The 16535-nt window shown below is 46.5% G+C and overlaps 1 protein-coding gene across 5 annotated transcripts in view; it reads left to right on the forward strand.

The window, feature by feature from the left end:
* The window catches only part of FOSL1 (FOS like 1, AP-1 transcription factor subunit), a 69225-nt gene extending 58112 nt beyond the window's left edge, over positions 1-11113 (forward strand). For 4 of the 5 annotated variants that reach the window (XM_056527515.1, XM_056527517.1, XM_056527516.1 and 1 more), the window contains 3 exons: positions 5629-5823; positions 8932-9039; positions 10099-11113. In XM_056527515.1, the coding sequence (XP_056383490.1) occupies positions 5629-5823; positions 8932-9039; positions 10099-10536 (741 nt within the window). In that variant the 3' untranslated portion in view covers positions 10537-11113. Of the gene's footprint in view, positions 1-1672; positions 1987-5628; positions 5824-8931; positions 9040-10098 lie in introns of those variants that run through there. The other variant, XM_056527513.1, reaches the window with a different exon arrangement.
* Positions 11114-16535: the final 5422 nt, after the last annotated feature.

Genomic DNA, 16535 nt, shown 5'->3' on the forward strand with positions numbered 1-16535 from the left:
TGACGGGTACACTTTAAGAGTGAAAGTTGCCTTTTCATGCACGGCTGTTGGCTTATTCAAATCGTGTGATCATTCTAGTGTGATATAGCGATTGCCCAGCTGTGTGAGAATTGGGCACGCTGTTTACTTAAAGGAGTAGTCCAGTGGTGACCCAGTGGTGAACAACTTATCCCCTATCCTAAGGATAGGGGATAAGTTGCAGATCGTGGGGGGTCCGACCGCTGGGGCCCCCTGCGATCTCCTGTACGGAGCCCCGACAGCCCACGGGAAGGGGGCGTGTCGACCTCCGCACGAAGCGGCGGCCGACACGCCCCCTCAATACAACTCTATGGCAGAGCCGAAGCGCTGCCTTCGGCAATCTCCAGCTCTGCCATTGAGATGTATTGAGGGGGCGTGTTGGCCGCCGCTTCGTGCGGGGTCGACACCCGCTATCTGGCCGGAGAGCCTGGCCCCCGTACAGAGAGATCGCAGGGGGCCCCAGCGGTCGGACCCCCCGCGATCTCAAACTTATCCCCTATCCTTAGCATAGGGGATAAGTTTTTCGCCACTGGACTACCCCTTTAAAAAATTGGGCCAACAACAGTTTGCATATCTTTTATGTCATCCAACTAGTAAGGTGAGAAAAAGACCATTTAATTCCATATATAGGCCCGATCCTGAAGAAGGAAAAAGACACATGTACGTGCAGCATTACATCTTTCCAGAAGGTCATTCTCGTCCCTTTTGCTCAGTGACTCATCCTGTGGAAGAGTTTTCCATAATCTCATCCACTACACTGGAGAAAAACTAAGGTGAAAATGTTCCAAAGGACATAGGGGGAGATTTATCAAAGCCTGTGCAGAGGAAAAGTTGCCCAGTTGCCCATAGCAACCAATCAGATCGCTTCTTTCATTTTTAAAAGGACCAGTGCAAAATGAAAGAAGTGATCTGATTGGTTGCTATTGGCAACTGGGCAAGGTTTCCTTTGCACAAGTCTTAATAAAAATACCCATAGTGAATAAGAAGATCGATGAGGTTAAAGGAGTAATCCACCCCTAGACATCTTGTTCCCTAACCTTTAGAACACTGGGTCGTGATGTCACGGCCACGCCCCTCGTGACATCATGCCACGCCCCCTCATCCATGCCCCCTATCGTTTAGAATGCTGCAACGGGGGACGTGATATCACGGCCACGCCCCTCATGACATCATGCCACGCCCCCTCAATGAAAGTCTATGGGAGGGGGCACGGCTGCCGCCACGCCCCCTCCCATAGACTTCATTGAGGAGTGCGGCGCGACATCTCGAGGGGCGTGGCCGTCACGGGTGCGGGCAACGGGGGTCATGATGTCATGGCCACGCCCCCTCCCATAGACTTTCATTGAGGAGTGTGGCGTGACATCTCGAGGGGCGTGGCTGTGACGGGTGCGGGCAACGGGGGTCGTGATGTCCCGGCCACGCCCCTCATGACATCATGCCATGCCCCCTCAATGAAAGTCTATGTGACTTTCATTGAGGGGGGTGGCGTGACAACTCGAGGGGCATGCCTATGACGTCACGACCCCCGCTGCCCGCAGCCATGCCCCCTGTGACATAATGCCACACCTCCTCAATGAAAGTCTATGGGAGAGGGCGTGGCGGCAGCCAGGCCTCCTCCCATAGACTTTCATTGAGGGGTGTGGCGTGACAGCTGCCTGGCGTATGGCGCTAAAGTTTATTTTCCATCCATAAATCCCCCAAGTATTTTTTAAGCCCTTTTTAGACCAGTGTTTTATCATTCTGACATTAGTCTCCAATGTTCTAAGGTTGGACATGTACACATTATTGTTGGCCGAACCGGCTAATATCTCAATAGTTATTGTGCTCCAATGTGAACATGTTCTATTGGGTTTTGTCGTCTCTTCTTCTAAGTTTTGCAATGCGATGTTGAAAGTTCTAGTACCTGTCATGTCACAGAAACAATATGCTTATATATGTTACTCACTAGGTCATGCGGATGCTTTACAGGTATTTTTATGTGTGTAGCTTCTGTATTTGGCTGACAAATCCCTCTGTTCCGCTGCTCACTCATTCTGAGATTCACTGCTCAGGAAGGGGCGTGTCCAAAGCAAGCACTGAGCCCGCCCCCACTCACCATGCATTCACTTCTTCCCTGAGTCTCCTGTGCTGTGCTGTGTCTCTAAATCCAATCACTGCAGGCTACTCTGTAACCCCCTCCTTTCTGTTGTCATGCTGCAATCTGATAGACAGGAAAGAAGCAAGCACAGAGGAAAGCTAGTCCCTCCCTCACTTCCTGGACTTTGTGTATGCCTGCGCTTCCGCTGGGACAAAGATGATGCTGCCGCCGGACAGAATTATGTCCTTGATAGTATGGGGACCCCTAGTGGTCTTTTTTATAAGCCATGATTTCTATAAAAAGTAGAACATTTTTTATGAATTATATTAGAAAGGTTAATGAAAGATGTACAAAATATTTAACATTTTTGATTCTGACAGCGCCCATTTAAATGGTGTCAGGATTTTAATGGCAAATCTCTATTGGATCTGTGCTTTGTGCCAGTTATAAACACATCTTCCCCCTTTTATGTACCTATCCCTGACATCTACATTCACAATATTCATCGTTTTGTCAGGATCCACTCATTGAAACACATGGCCGCTCCTAAATTCTGCAGACCCCCGGGGCTAATCCTCTGTGATACATTTGCTTATGCTTTGTGAGTTTAGTCAGTTTAGCTAAAGGAAATGATATCATAGCTCGAATCATAGGCTTAATGGATTTCATAATTATTTATTTAATCACTTATTTATTTATTGGTTTATATGTTTATTTAGTAAATATAGGCATACATGTGACAGTCTGCACTGAATGCTAATAGAACGGGGGGGGGGGGGGGCTATAAGACCTCTGTGTTAAAGGGGTACTCCGATGGAAAACCTTTTTTTTATTTATTTATTTTTTTATCAACTGGTGCCAGAAAGTTAAACAGATTTGGATATTACTTCTATTAAAAAAATCTTAATCCTTCCAGTACTTATTAGCTGCCGAATACTACAGAGGAAATTCTTCTCTTTTTGGAACACAGTGCTCTCTGCTGACATCACGAGCACAGTGCTCTCTGCTGACATCTCTGTCCATTTTAGGAACTGTCCAGAGCAGCATATGTTTGCTACAGGGATTTCCTCCTACTCTGGTACAGTTCTTAAAATGGACAGAGATGTCAGCAGAGAGCACTGTGCTCGTGAGTCAGCAGAGAGCTCTGTGTTCCAAAAAGAAAAGAATTTCCTCTGTAGTATTCAGCAGCTGACATCGCGAGCACAGTGCTCTCTGCTGACATCTCTGTCCATTTTAAGAACTGTCCAGAGTAGGAGAAAATCCCCCTAGCAAACATATGCTGCTCTGGGCAGTTCCTAAAATGGACAAAGATGTCAGCAGAGAGCACTGTGTTCCAAAAAGAAAAGAATTTCCTCTGTAGCATTCAGCAGCTAATAAGTACTGGAAGGATTAAGATTTTTTTAATAGAAGTAATTTACAAATCTGTTTAGCTTTCTGGCACCAGTTGATTTAAAAAAATAAATAAAGGTTTTCTACCGGAGTACCCCTTTAAGGTAAAAAAAAAAAAAAAAAGCTTTTTATTTCTGTACAAACTTTTAGGTATGATGCGCTACTGAGCAATATGGTGACTAATGCGGATTACAACTGTACTAGGTCCAAGTATGCCGCAGTTCACTTCGAGATTAAAGGCCGCTCGCTTAAAATGTTAAAATATATGAAATGATTACTCACACAGACTTCCCGTGGGACATAGGGACATGTATTTGATGTGTACTGCATATGTCATGGGAAACTTGCCTCCAGGCTTAGTTGCTCTATATATGTGCCAGCCACAGTGACTATCAAATTTTGTATACTTTGCTACCTATTATCATTGCTGCTTGCCGCCTCTATGGGCAAGAAGTTACATGCAAGCAAACCAGTCAGTTGCCATTAGTTGGTAACGTCCTATCCCTGTGCCATATGTTGTTGAATGCAGGAAAAAGCTGCGGTGGCGCTCCCAAGGATGTAACCCGAAGTCATGGGTATTGGTATAAAGTAAACAATTTATTTTTTACAGCATAAAGAAATCAAAGAAAATAAATAAATAAATAAATAAATAAATAAAGCAAGACGCGTTTCGGGAGTCACAGCTCCCTTTCTCAATTGCAGGTGGTTGCTGTATTGTACAGCAACCACCTGCAATTGAGAAAGGGAGCTGTGACTCCCGAAACGCGTCTTGCTTTATTTATCTATTTTCTTTGATTTCTTTATGCTGTAAAAAAATAAATTATTTACTTTATACCAATACCCACGACTTCGGGTTACTTCCTTGGGAGCGCCACCGCAGCTTTTTCCTGCATTTCTGCATTCTCCATACGGATCCACCCCTGGTCTCCGTCCACACGCTGCAGGCCTGCATACAAAGCTACCATCACCGGCAAGGGATACGCTACCCCCCACCCGGGTACCTACCTACACCGGCTAGAGACCTACACCGCACCCGGCGCCACCTCCGCTTTTTTCCGTTATATGTTGTTGAAGGCAGAGTCGTAGCTTGTAACTTCTAAGCCCCAATGCAAAATCTGCAACAGGGGCCCAAATGCCAATTATAATACTGGTCTCTTATGGGGAAGATGTGCTTTGGGGCCCCCTTTAGGCACCATGGCCCCGGTGCGACTGCTAACTCTATAGCTACGCCCATGGTTGGAGGACTCTATTGGCATACAAGAGTGTTACCCTTGAAAGTGGGAGCTTGTAAGGCTGCATTCACATCACGTATGGGGCATACGGCAGCCGGAACCGGCTGCCGTATGCCCCAAACGTGATGTGAATGCAGCATAAGAAATCCAGAACTGTGCTCCAGAATTAGGGATCATTGGGGAAAAAATCGATCATGGCTACAATGGAGCAGAAAGAACATTGAGTGATTTGATTTAGCTTCCAATGTTATATTCAGAATTATAGGAGTCCTTGCTCTTTAAATGAATATAAATGAATATTATACATACAGAGTTAAAGGGGTACTCCGGTGGAAAACATTATTATTATTATAATTTATTTTTTTTAAATCAACTGGTGCCAGAAAGTTAAACAGATTTGTAAATGACTTCTATTTAAAAATCTTAATCCTTCCAGCACTTAACTGCTGTATACTCCACAGGAAGTTCTATTCTTTTTGCATTTCTTTTCTGTCTGACCACAGTGCTCTCTGCTGACACCTCTGTCCGTGTGAGGAACTGTCCAGAGCAGGAACTAATCCCCCATAACAAACCTCTGCTGCTCTGGACAGTTCCTGACATGGACAGAGGTGTCAGCAGAGAGCTCTGTGGTCAGACTGAAAAGAAATTCAAAAAGAAAATAACTTCCTGTGGAGCATACAGCAGCTGATAAGTACTGGAAGGATTACGATTTTTAAATAGAAGTAATTTAAAAATCTCTTTAACTTGCTGGCGCCAGTTGATTTAAAACAATATTTTTCCAATGGAGTACCCCTTTAAATGTAACACTTATGAAAATAATAATGCCTTATATGATATAGACATTTTTTTTTATGAATAGCCTGCATCTATGAAGTCACTTGACTAACTTTTTTTCTCATTCACTTTTTACAGAAATATCCCATCAATACCTCTTCCGGTCCTTTTATTCCAACAATAAATGCAATAACTTCAAGTCAAGACCTTAACTGGATGGTACAACCAAGCGTTAGACCGCTGTCCTTACCGCCCTACCACAGTCCACGTCATGGCGTCATCAGAAGCATGGGAGGACCTTTAAGCATGGGCCGAAGAAGACATGGTGAATTTGTAAGTAGTCAAATGATTAATATCTACTGGTTTTAATATATATATATATATATATATATATATATATATACCAGTGATCCCTCAACATACGATGGTAATCCGTTCCAAATGGACCATCGTTTGTTGAAACCATCGTATGTTGAGGGATCCGTGCAATGTAAAGTATAGGAAGTTATACTCACCTGTCCCCGCCGCTCCGGATCGTCACCGCTGCCCTGGATGTCGCCCTCCATCGCTGTTGCCGCATCCCCTTGGTGTCCCCGATGCTCCGGACGTCTCTGCTTCCCCGGGATCCTCGCTCTCCGTCGCCGTCATCACGTCACTACGCACACACGCCGCTCCTATTGGATGACGGGACGGCGTGCACGCAACATGATGACGACGAAGGAGAGTGCCGGCGATGGAGAGGATCGGGGAGAGGACGCTCCGGAGCCCTGAGGACAGGTAGGAGACCATCACCGGAGCACACGGGGCACCGTAAACGGCTATCCGGTGGCAGCTGAAGCAGTCTGCGCTGCCGGAAAGCCGTTTATGCGATGGCCCCGACATACAAAAGCATCGTATGTTGATGCTGCCTTCAACATGCGATGGCCTCTGAGAGGTCATTGTATGCTGAAATTATCGTATGTCGGGGCCATCATAGGTCAGGGGTCACTGTATATATACATATATATGGTTCAAATGTACATGTCTACCTCTGAACGAACACCATTGTTATGGTTCACACTATGTATTAATAGTTACATAGTTTATAAGGTTGAAAAATCAACCTAAAGCTCTACTGTGTTGATCCAGGATAGGGACCCCCCCCCCCCCCCCCCCTATGAGGCTGATGCCAATTGCCCCATATCAGGGGGGAAATCCCTTCCCCACTCCAATATGGCATCAGAATAAATCCCTGGATCAAGTTCCATTCACATAAATCTAGTTTCCATAACCTGTAATATTATATTTACCCCAAAAACATCCAGGCCCCCGTTAACTTGTTATGGAGTCACACATCACAACATCATGTGGCAGAGAGTTCCATAGTCTCACTGCTCTTACAGTAAAGATCCCTGTCTGCGATGATGTTGAAACCTTCTTTCCTCTAGCCATAAGGAATGCCCACTTGTCATGGTTAATGGTAATGAAAATTTGCTCCACACTTAGTGTAAAGATGCTATACATGCTATACTCACCTCCACCAGTCACCCACAGCTGCCATGCTGAGTCTCTTGGTCCTTTGCTGGTCTCTGCTTTTTTCGTGTTCCTAGTGTGTCCCAACCTCACAGGGCCTTGCTACTCAGCCAATCACAAATGGGGCTGGGACACCACTGAGGCCACTGATTGGCTGAGCAGGGCGGGTCCTGTGGGGCTGGAACATGGCAGGAACCTGAAAGAAGCAGAGACCAGAGGAGGATTGGATACATCAGTGTGGGGGACTGGTATAGGTGAGTATAGCATGTATGGCGTCTTTACACCAGCCGTGGAACAGACTTTGATTGCTATGAACTTTAATTACTGACTCAACTATGACAAGGGGTGTCCTCTACATCTAGAGGAAAGAAGATTTCACCATCATCACAGACCGAGATTGTATTTATGCTGTACAGTAATCAGATGTACTAAAAAACTGCTACAGTGCATCATAAAAATATAGGTAAGAATTTTAGGATTTATCTCCTCCTGACAACCAGCTATCCCATGACCGCAGCTCTGGAGTATAATTCAGCTGTAACTCAGAAGCAGTATAACATAAGTAATATAGTGGTTTTAAAGCAGTGTGGTGCTAAACAATGTATCCCCTATCCAAAGGATAGGGGACAAGTGTCTGATCACGGGGGGCAAGACTTCTGGGACCTCCCCGCAATCTACTCCCAGGCCCCCCGATCTCCCCATGAACGGAGCAGTGTTGACCCCCCATACGACACCCAATCTCCTTTTCCTTCTGACTCATGCCACAGGTCTATGAGTCGCCCGTCAACTGTTTCCGTCACATGTGTAGCTAGTTTGAATTTCATTTTTAACCCTTCAAGTAACTAGTGTACCTGGTAAACTACCCTGCTGATGTACCTGGCGAACATAGCCATAGTGAATCTGCTTTTGTCAAAGACCTTCCAGATGTGCCTAATGAACACAGCCATAGTGAATCTGCCATTGTGAAAAGCCCTCCTAAGGTGAGAGAAATAATACAGCGGACTCATGGTAATAGATTCCCTTTAAAGGAGTACTAAACAATTTATCCTCTATCGGACCACCCACCATCTCCTGCCCGGTGCCCCCCTCTCCTCATGAACAGAGCGGTGCTGACACGCCGGAGATACAGCTCTCCCATAGAGATACATGGTGGGCCGTGTCAGATACCGTTTCATGCAGGGTCCATAGCCTTCCATGCACGGAGGAGAGTACACTCCATGCACAAGGAGAACAGGGCACCGGGCAGGAGATGGTAGGGGGGGGGGGGGGTTCTAGCTATCGGACCCCCCGCAATCAGACACTATGTCTATGTTCATTAAGCACATCAGGAGGGTTTTTACAGTGGAAGAATTACTATGACTATGTTCACCGGGCAGATCAAGAATGTTTTTGACAATGGCAGATTCACAATGACTATGTTCACGAGGGACATCAGGAAGGGTTTTCACAATGGCAGATTCACTATGGCTGTGTTCACCAGGTACACTAGGTACTTAAAGGGTTAAAAATTAAAGTTTGTCCAAAGTCAAACTAGCTACACATGTGACGGAAACAGTTGACGGGCGACTCATAGACCTGTGGCATGAGTCAGAAGGAAAAGGAGCTAGGAAATAGGTGCCAAACCACAACTTGAAGCGGGATAAGCATTAATGGCTAACTCACTGGGTCACACACACACTGCCAATCCTTCTATTCATTAAAAAAATCACACATCATTCATTCCCGGATTTACTAATGCACCGTGACCTCTGTACATAGTGAGCACACCGGATGCTCGGTAAACGTGCCTACCTCCCAATGCCTTCCAAACTATAGTGAAACTGCAGAATGGCTAATAGTCAAGAAGGATTATAATTATGGGATAGTATATTTAGCATTGTTAGCATTAGGTTTATTTCTTATCACTAATATTCTTTTTGTTCTACACAGGTGTCACCAGAAGAAGAAGAAAGACGACGAGTTCGTAGAGAGAGGAATAAGATTGCTGCGGCTAAATGCAGGAACAGACGCAAGGAGCTGACAGATTACCTACAGGCAGTAAGTACATAGAGCAGTGATTTAACCCATGTGCCGCAAGCCAACGGCACTTACTGATAGGCTTCACATTATCTGTGGCCCGTTCTGTAGCTCCGCTCCCTTGTTCTCCCATGTGCAGGCTGGTATCCCCTGGCTTCAATATCATGGCGTCCTGGAGGAGCATGTGACCATACATGTCACTCCACCTGCACAGTGTAACACTCCGGAGGAAGCAGAGTGACACTTAGAAGGTCCTCAAGGAAGAGCCAAGGGGAGAATCACCAAGAGGCACCAGTGTATCGTCACATGCTCCTCGGTAGTACGCCATGACTAGGATGGGGAAGCCAGGCAGCACAATGGGGGAATGGGGGAGTGGAGCAGAGCTACAGTTTTACACAGACAGGATAAACTATATAAGTAAGTGCCTCATAGAGGGGTCCTACCTACAGGGCGGGCAAGCTCACTACAGGAGGCAAACTACCTGCAGGGGGTCCTACTTACAGGAGGGGGAAATACCTACAGGGGTTCCTACCTGCAGTAGAGTTATGCTATTCGTGGGGGACTAGCTGTAGGGGGAATATACCTTCAAGAGGCCCTAACTACGGGGGGGGGGTTACCTGCAAGTGTGTAAACTACCTTCAGGGGGGTTCTACCTATAGGGATAGAGCTACCCATAGGGGGCAACTACTTACAGGTTGTCCAACCGACAGGGGGCAAACTACCTACAGGTGGGTCCTACCTACCGGGGAAAAACTATCTACACAAGCCAAACAACTTATAGGGGAGTCCTAACTACAGTGGGCAAGCTACCTACAAGTGGGTCTTACCTATAGGGGGAAAACTACCTACAGGGGTTCTACCGACAGGGGGCAAACTACTAGCAGGGGGTCCTAACGACAGGAACAAACTTTCTAGATGGGGGAGTCCTACCGATAGGGGCTTTAGATTTGATGGAAGACATAGGAAATACAAAGAATAACAATTTTTGCCCAAAATTTTTTTGCAAATTGTATACCTATTTATTTTCTGTTCGAAAGGCATGTGAAGCATTCAAACATGTTTTTCTTTTTACCATTTCAGGAGACAGACAATCTTGAAGAAGAGAAGTCAAAATTACAAAAAGAGATAGCCGAACTTCAGAAGCAAAAGGATAAGCTGGAACTGATCCTTGACGCACACCAGCCCATCTGCAAGGTGCCCCGAAACCACCAACGTGCCCAGCAGGCAGACTCTTATAAGGGCCTCAAGGAGGAGCCACAAGGAGGATCACCAAGAGGCACCAAAGTAAAGCTCCCCAGAATTGAGCTCAGCAACACGATTCTTGAACCTGAAGCTCTTCACACCCCTACGTTGATGAAAACACCATCCATCACGCCCTTCACTCCAAATCTAGTCTTCACTTATCCCGGAACCCAGGAGTCCTGTTCCACCGCACACCGCAGGCTCAGCACCAGCAGCAGTAGCGGCGGTGACCAGAGTCCGAGCTCAATCAGCTCATCCACAATATTGACTCTTTAAGGAAGTCTTTGATAGAAAGTTGCGTTCATGAGTGTTACACTATGTCTAAAAAGTTTTACATTTGACTTTTTTTGCCAGTATAAATACTGTTATTATTATAGGGTCTAATTCACTCACTCAACTTAAGGCATGATATCACGTTTTCTTAAAGGGGTTTGCTATTCTTCCTTTAAGGGATTTGTCAAGATGCGTGACCTTTTTTTTTTTTTATATGGTTACAAGTTTATTCAGTAATAGAGCTATATATTAGACCACAGGGTCACAGATAAGGGCAGAGCCGACATTTAACTGCATGATCACTGTAATAAAGGTATTAGATAAGAAGCGGCAGAGCCGGAGTTAGTTTTTGTAGTTGTGGTTCATGTGTAAAAGTAACAGCAGAGCTGGTCTACTGTGTGTTAGATATATTTTTGTATGGTTATTGCTTGGGGTGGCCTACGTACATTTTGATAATGGTACGTTTTATGAAGCGCCCTCAATTTAAGTGTTGTTTTTATGTTTTTGACTTACTGTGCACTTTGAACTCACAAAATCTACATGTAATACTGTATGAAATAGATAATATATATATATTAAATATAACGCTGTTCATTTGTTTAAAATGTGTGTTACAAGTCATTGGGATATTTCAGAACTTAACAAAGCCTAGAACACAAGTCGGGCAGAGATAACATTGTTTAGAGTTCCCTCAATATCAAATTAGTCCCTGTTCACACAGCTGTTGGAGCCGTCATTGGCAGATCCATCACATTTATAGGGGTACGCCGGGGCTCCAGCTTCTGAACATTTTGTTTAGAACGCTCAGAGCCAGAGGCCGTGATTGCGATGTCACACCACGCCCCCACCTGACGTCACTCCACACCCCCTCCATTCATGTCTATGGGGGGGCAGCAGTGGGACCCCCGTGATCAGACAAAAAAGGTTACCAGGAAGATATAGCGACAGGATTACCAGAATTACACAAGACTAAAAACATAAATACAACACACCAGGCTAGGCGCAAAGCAAGAGAAGCAATTGATCAGGACCTATACCCTGGTGGAGTACAAGACACAAACAGGTCAGGATACAGGTTCAGTGTCAAATACAAACACTGAACACAGTAAAACAACACACCACGCTGGGGGCAAAGCAAGAGAAGCAATGGATCAGGACTTATACCATATATTGTCGAATACAAAAAACAGGTCAGAATACAAGTCAGGATACAGGTTCAGGTAACGGATACAAACTAGACAAGATAAAACTGACCATATGATTACAGACAGATTACAAGTCAGGCAGGACAAGGCTAAAAACTAGACAAACAGGTCAGAACTACAAAGCCATGGCAAAATTAAACAGAAGTCAGAACTGAAACTAAAACTCAAGAGCCAGAAGTCTGAGGAGAAATGAAATACCCCGCCTCAGCTTCTAATTGGCCCAGGCCTGTAACTCCTAACTGATCAGAGTGCAGCATGAAAAGCCTGACCTCCGTTACGAATGAAGCCTCAATGCCAACGTGAATATAGCATCAGGCATCTTTACAAAAACCATCCAGGATTTTTTTTATTTTTATTCTGTCCTCCATTTCGTTTAACTTGGGAGTACATAGTCTATGTAACTACCAGATTGGGTTCACACTCAAAAATGAAGTGGTAAGAACACGTCCATTAACAGACCATAAAGACATTCGTACGAGTATCTTAAAGGGGTACTCCGCCCCTAGACATGTTATCCCCTATCACATGTCATCTCGGCTGCGGCTCCCAGACATCCGGTGCATGGCGTAAACTTTGCTCTGTGCCGGATGACTGGCGATGCAGGGCAGAGGCTCGTGATGTCACGGCCATGCCCCCTCAATGCAAGTCTATGGGAGGGGGGCCTGACGGCCCTCATGCCCCCCTCCCATAGACTTGCATTGAGGGGGCGGGGCGCAGCCGTGACATCACGAGCCTCCGGCACTGCACCCGAAGCTGTAAACGAATGCCGGATGCAGCAGGGAGATCGTGGGGGTCCCCAGTGGCAGGACCCCTGTGATCAGATGTCTAGGGGCGGAGTACCCTTTTAAGGCTAGGTTCACACTACAGATTTTCCAACTAAAATTCTGCTTACAAAATATGTTACAAAACATATTAGAACCAGAATAAACCCAGAATGCAGCTTTTGATGTATTGCTGCATTTATATAGGAAGTAAATTTGTTTTTGCTTGACACACCAAGGCCGACACATGAACGTAACCCAGGAGATCACCACTGATCTCTAAAGCGCTTTACTGAGCTCGAAAAAGCACAGGAGGATTTATCCGAGGATTATGAAAAGTGAATGAAAACACTGCATGGGGGTTGTGCGCACTGGTGTAAGCGTAGATTACTGACTGGCAGGGCATCATTGGCATGACGTCATACAAAGGGCGAGCGTCCCACCCCAGCTATTGAGGTCAGGACAAAAGACGGGCATTGTGACGGGCATAAAAAGCTGACGGCTTTACACCTACTACTGTATTCATTCTGAATGTTGTCGCACTGCAGTGAGTGTATGAGCAAATGATATTGGGCAGCAATGGCATCTGTTGGGCAAAGAGTGAAACCCGAGGGAAAACCCTAGAGGCTCAAGCTGTGGGATGATTAAAAATATGTAGTTTACTGTCAGCCGGAGACAAAACGGGATTTTATAAGGTCCAATGACCGATCCACACTACACACATGCCAAGAGGGCACCCTCTACGTAATTGGTCCCCAACTGAGTCTTCAAGGCCGACCAACATTTTTTTTGTTTTTTTCCATTTACTCCATTGGAATAGAATAGAAAAGAATAAAAATTTAAATCTTGGACTGTTGGTGGGCCTGGAGGACTCTCTGAGGTTGGCATCAGCCTTCTAAGTTTTTTGGGGGGGCATTTCCATGGATCAACATAGGTTTAACTTGGACTCTTGTCTTTTTTTCAACCTTATGATCTATGTAATTATATGTAACCTGTGAACACATACAATACACAATCCCAAGCTACATTTACTGTGCTCACAACAAAACACCATAGGGGTCAGTCCACACGTACGTATTTTGTGCTGCAGATTTGCTGTAGCAAATTTTGCTTCCCATTGAAGTCAATGGGCAGCAAAATCTGCTGCAGCAAATACGAAAATGTGGACTTACCTTAAAGGAGATATCCAGTACTGAAAAACGTATCCCTTATCCTAAGGATAGGGGATAAGTTTCAGATCACCGGGGGTCCGACCGCTGGGGCCCCTTGTGATCTCCTGTATGGGGCCCCGGCTCGCTGGCCAGATGGCGGGTGTCCACCACAGCACAAAGCGGCGGCCGACTTGCTCCCTCAATACTGCACTATGGCAGAGCCGGAGATTGCCGAAGGCAGCGCTGCCATAGAGTTATATTGAGGGGGAGCAGCAGATTTTCTGCAGCAAATACGCTGAGAAAAATCAGACTCGAATCCGCTCGTTGCATTAAGGGTGCGTGCATATTTTTGCTGTAGATCTGCTGCAGATTTGCTTCAGCAGATTTTTGCTGCTCATTGAAGTTAATGGGCAGCAAAATCTGCAGCATATCTGCAGCAAAAATACGCACATGTGAACGCACCCTTAGGGTATTTTCACACTGGCGGATTTTTGTGCATATTTTGGTATGGATTTTGCTGTAAATTTTCAGCTGCTTATTTTCTACAGCTTTTTTCTGGTGATTATTTTTTGCTGGAAGGGCAATGATAAAATAAACAGCAGAAAATAAAAAGTGGCAGACCACATGCAAAAAATATGCACCAAAATCCACTGAACAGACCCGTAAGGGTAGGGAGATTTATCAAAACCTGTCCAGAGGAAAAGATACCCAGTTGCCCATAGCAACCAATCAGCTCGCTTCTTTCCTTTTTGACTAGGCCTCTGCAAAATATAAGAAGAGATCTGATTGGTTGCTATGGGCAACTTGGCAACTTTTCCTCTGCACAGGTTTTGATAAATCTCCCCCTTTGACTTTAATGGGTAACAAAATCTGCTGCGGAAATTCTGCTGCAAAATACGCAACAAAACATTCACATGTTCATAATCTGTGGTGGAAATTCCACTGTGAAAATTTGCAGCGGATTATGCTCCTACCCATTGACTTTAATGGGTCCGCAACAAATCCACAACATGACTGCATAGAACACCCCCTTTCAACATATATCCTCCCCCTTTCTATTCCAATAAAGACATGACACATGTTTCCTTTTTAACTGGTCACAGCTCATTTATTATAAATAACATTATATAATTATATAAATAACCAAATAACTGCATTGCAAGTGAACATCTGATAAATGCAAGTTGACCTACTACTTCAGCCAAAGCGGTATGCCAGCCGCCGGGTCGCTGACGGGCATGAGTGCCATCGGCCCTTTCACTTCCCGCCGGGCCATCGCATAAATGGCTATCCGGCAGCGCAGACTGCTTCAGCTGCCACCGGATAGCCGTTTACGGTGCCCCGTGTGGTCCGCTGATGATCACTCACCTGTCCCCGGCGCTCCGGACCGTTCTCTTCAGGATCCCCTGTATCGCTGTCGCTTTCCTTCATCTTCATCACATCGCCGCGCACGCCGTCCCGTCACCCAATAGGAGCGGCGCGCGCAATGACGTGATGACGGCGATGAAGAGCGACGATCCCAGGCAGCAGAGACGGTCCGGAGCGGCGGGGACACCCCGGGGACATGGCGACAGCGATGGAGGGCGACATCCAGGGAAGCTGTGACGGTCCGGAGCGGCGGGGACAGGTGAGTATAACTTCCTATACTTTACATTGCACGGATCCCTCAACATATGATGGTTTCAACTAACGATGGTTCATTTGGAACGGATTACCATCGTATGTTGAGGGAACACTGTATAGATATTATTATTATTATTATTTTTATACAGTATTTACATTTTTTTTTCTAAAAAGGAATAACAAAAACCAACGCATCGTACCAGCAACAATAGTACGTACAATTTTAAACAACCAGGGCGGGCGGGACACTTCTCTCGAGCACTGGTGAGTCCAAGAGGAGCAGAATGGGCAGGGAGGTGCTGATATACAGTGGCTGTCACGATTCGGCTTACGGGTTGTGGATCCGCTGTGTCAGCGAGGGATTGGCGTGGACCGTGCTAGTGGACCGGTTCTAAGAGGCTACTGGTTTTCACCAGAGCCCGCCGCAAAGCGGGATGGTCTTGCTGCGGCAGTAGCAACCAGGTCGTATCCACTAGCAACGGCTCAACCTCGCTGACTGCTGAGAAGGCGTGGGACAGAAGGACTAGGCAGAGGCAAGGTCAGACGTAGCAGAAGGTCGGGGGCAGGCGGCAAGGTTCGTAGTCAGGATGGATAGCAGGAGTTCAGGTAACACAGGCTTTGGACACACTAAACGCTTTCACTGGCACAAGGCAACAAGATCCAGCAAGGGAGTGCAAGGGAGGAGATCAGATATAGTCTGGGAGCAGGTGGAAGCCAATTAAGCTAATTGGGCCAGGCACCAATCATTGGTGCACTGGCCCTTTAAGTCTCAGAGAGCTGGCGCGCGCGCGCCCTAGAGAGCGGAGCCGCGCACGCCAGCACATGACAGCAGGGGACCGGGACGGGTAAGTGACCTGGGATGCGATTCGCGAGCGGGCGTGTCCCGCTGTGCGAATCGCATCCCCGACGGCCATGACAGTGCAGCGCTCCCGGTCAGCGGGACTGACCGGGGCGCTGCAGGGAGAATGACGCCGTGAGCGCTCCAGGGAGGAGCGGGGACCCGGAGCGCTAGGCGTAACAGTACCCCCCCCCCCTTAGGTCTCCCCTTTTTTTTGTCCAGAAACTGCCTCCCCTGGGATGAGGACACCGGGACAGAATGGAGGGTTTCCTCAACGGCAGGCAGTACAGCAGGAGTTGGAATGGGGAGGGAGGGCAGGGGGGGAAGATTGGCACGGGGCAGGGTGACACAAGGACGGGAGCCATGAGGAGGCACAGAGGCTTGCCTGACGGGACTGGGAGGGGGGGAGAGGCACTTCCTATGG

This window comes from Hyla sarda, chromosome 6 (genome assembly GCF_029499605.1).
Source record: "Hyla sarda isolate aHylSar1 chromosome 6, aHylSar1.hap1, whole genome shotgun sequence".
Classification (NCBI taxonomy): Eukaryota; Metazoa; Chordata; class Amphibia; order Anura; family Hylidae; genus Hyla; species Hyla sarda.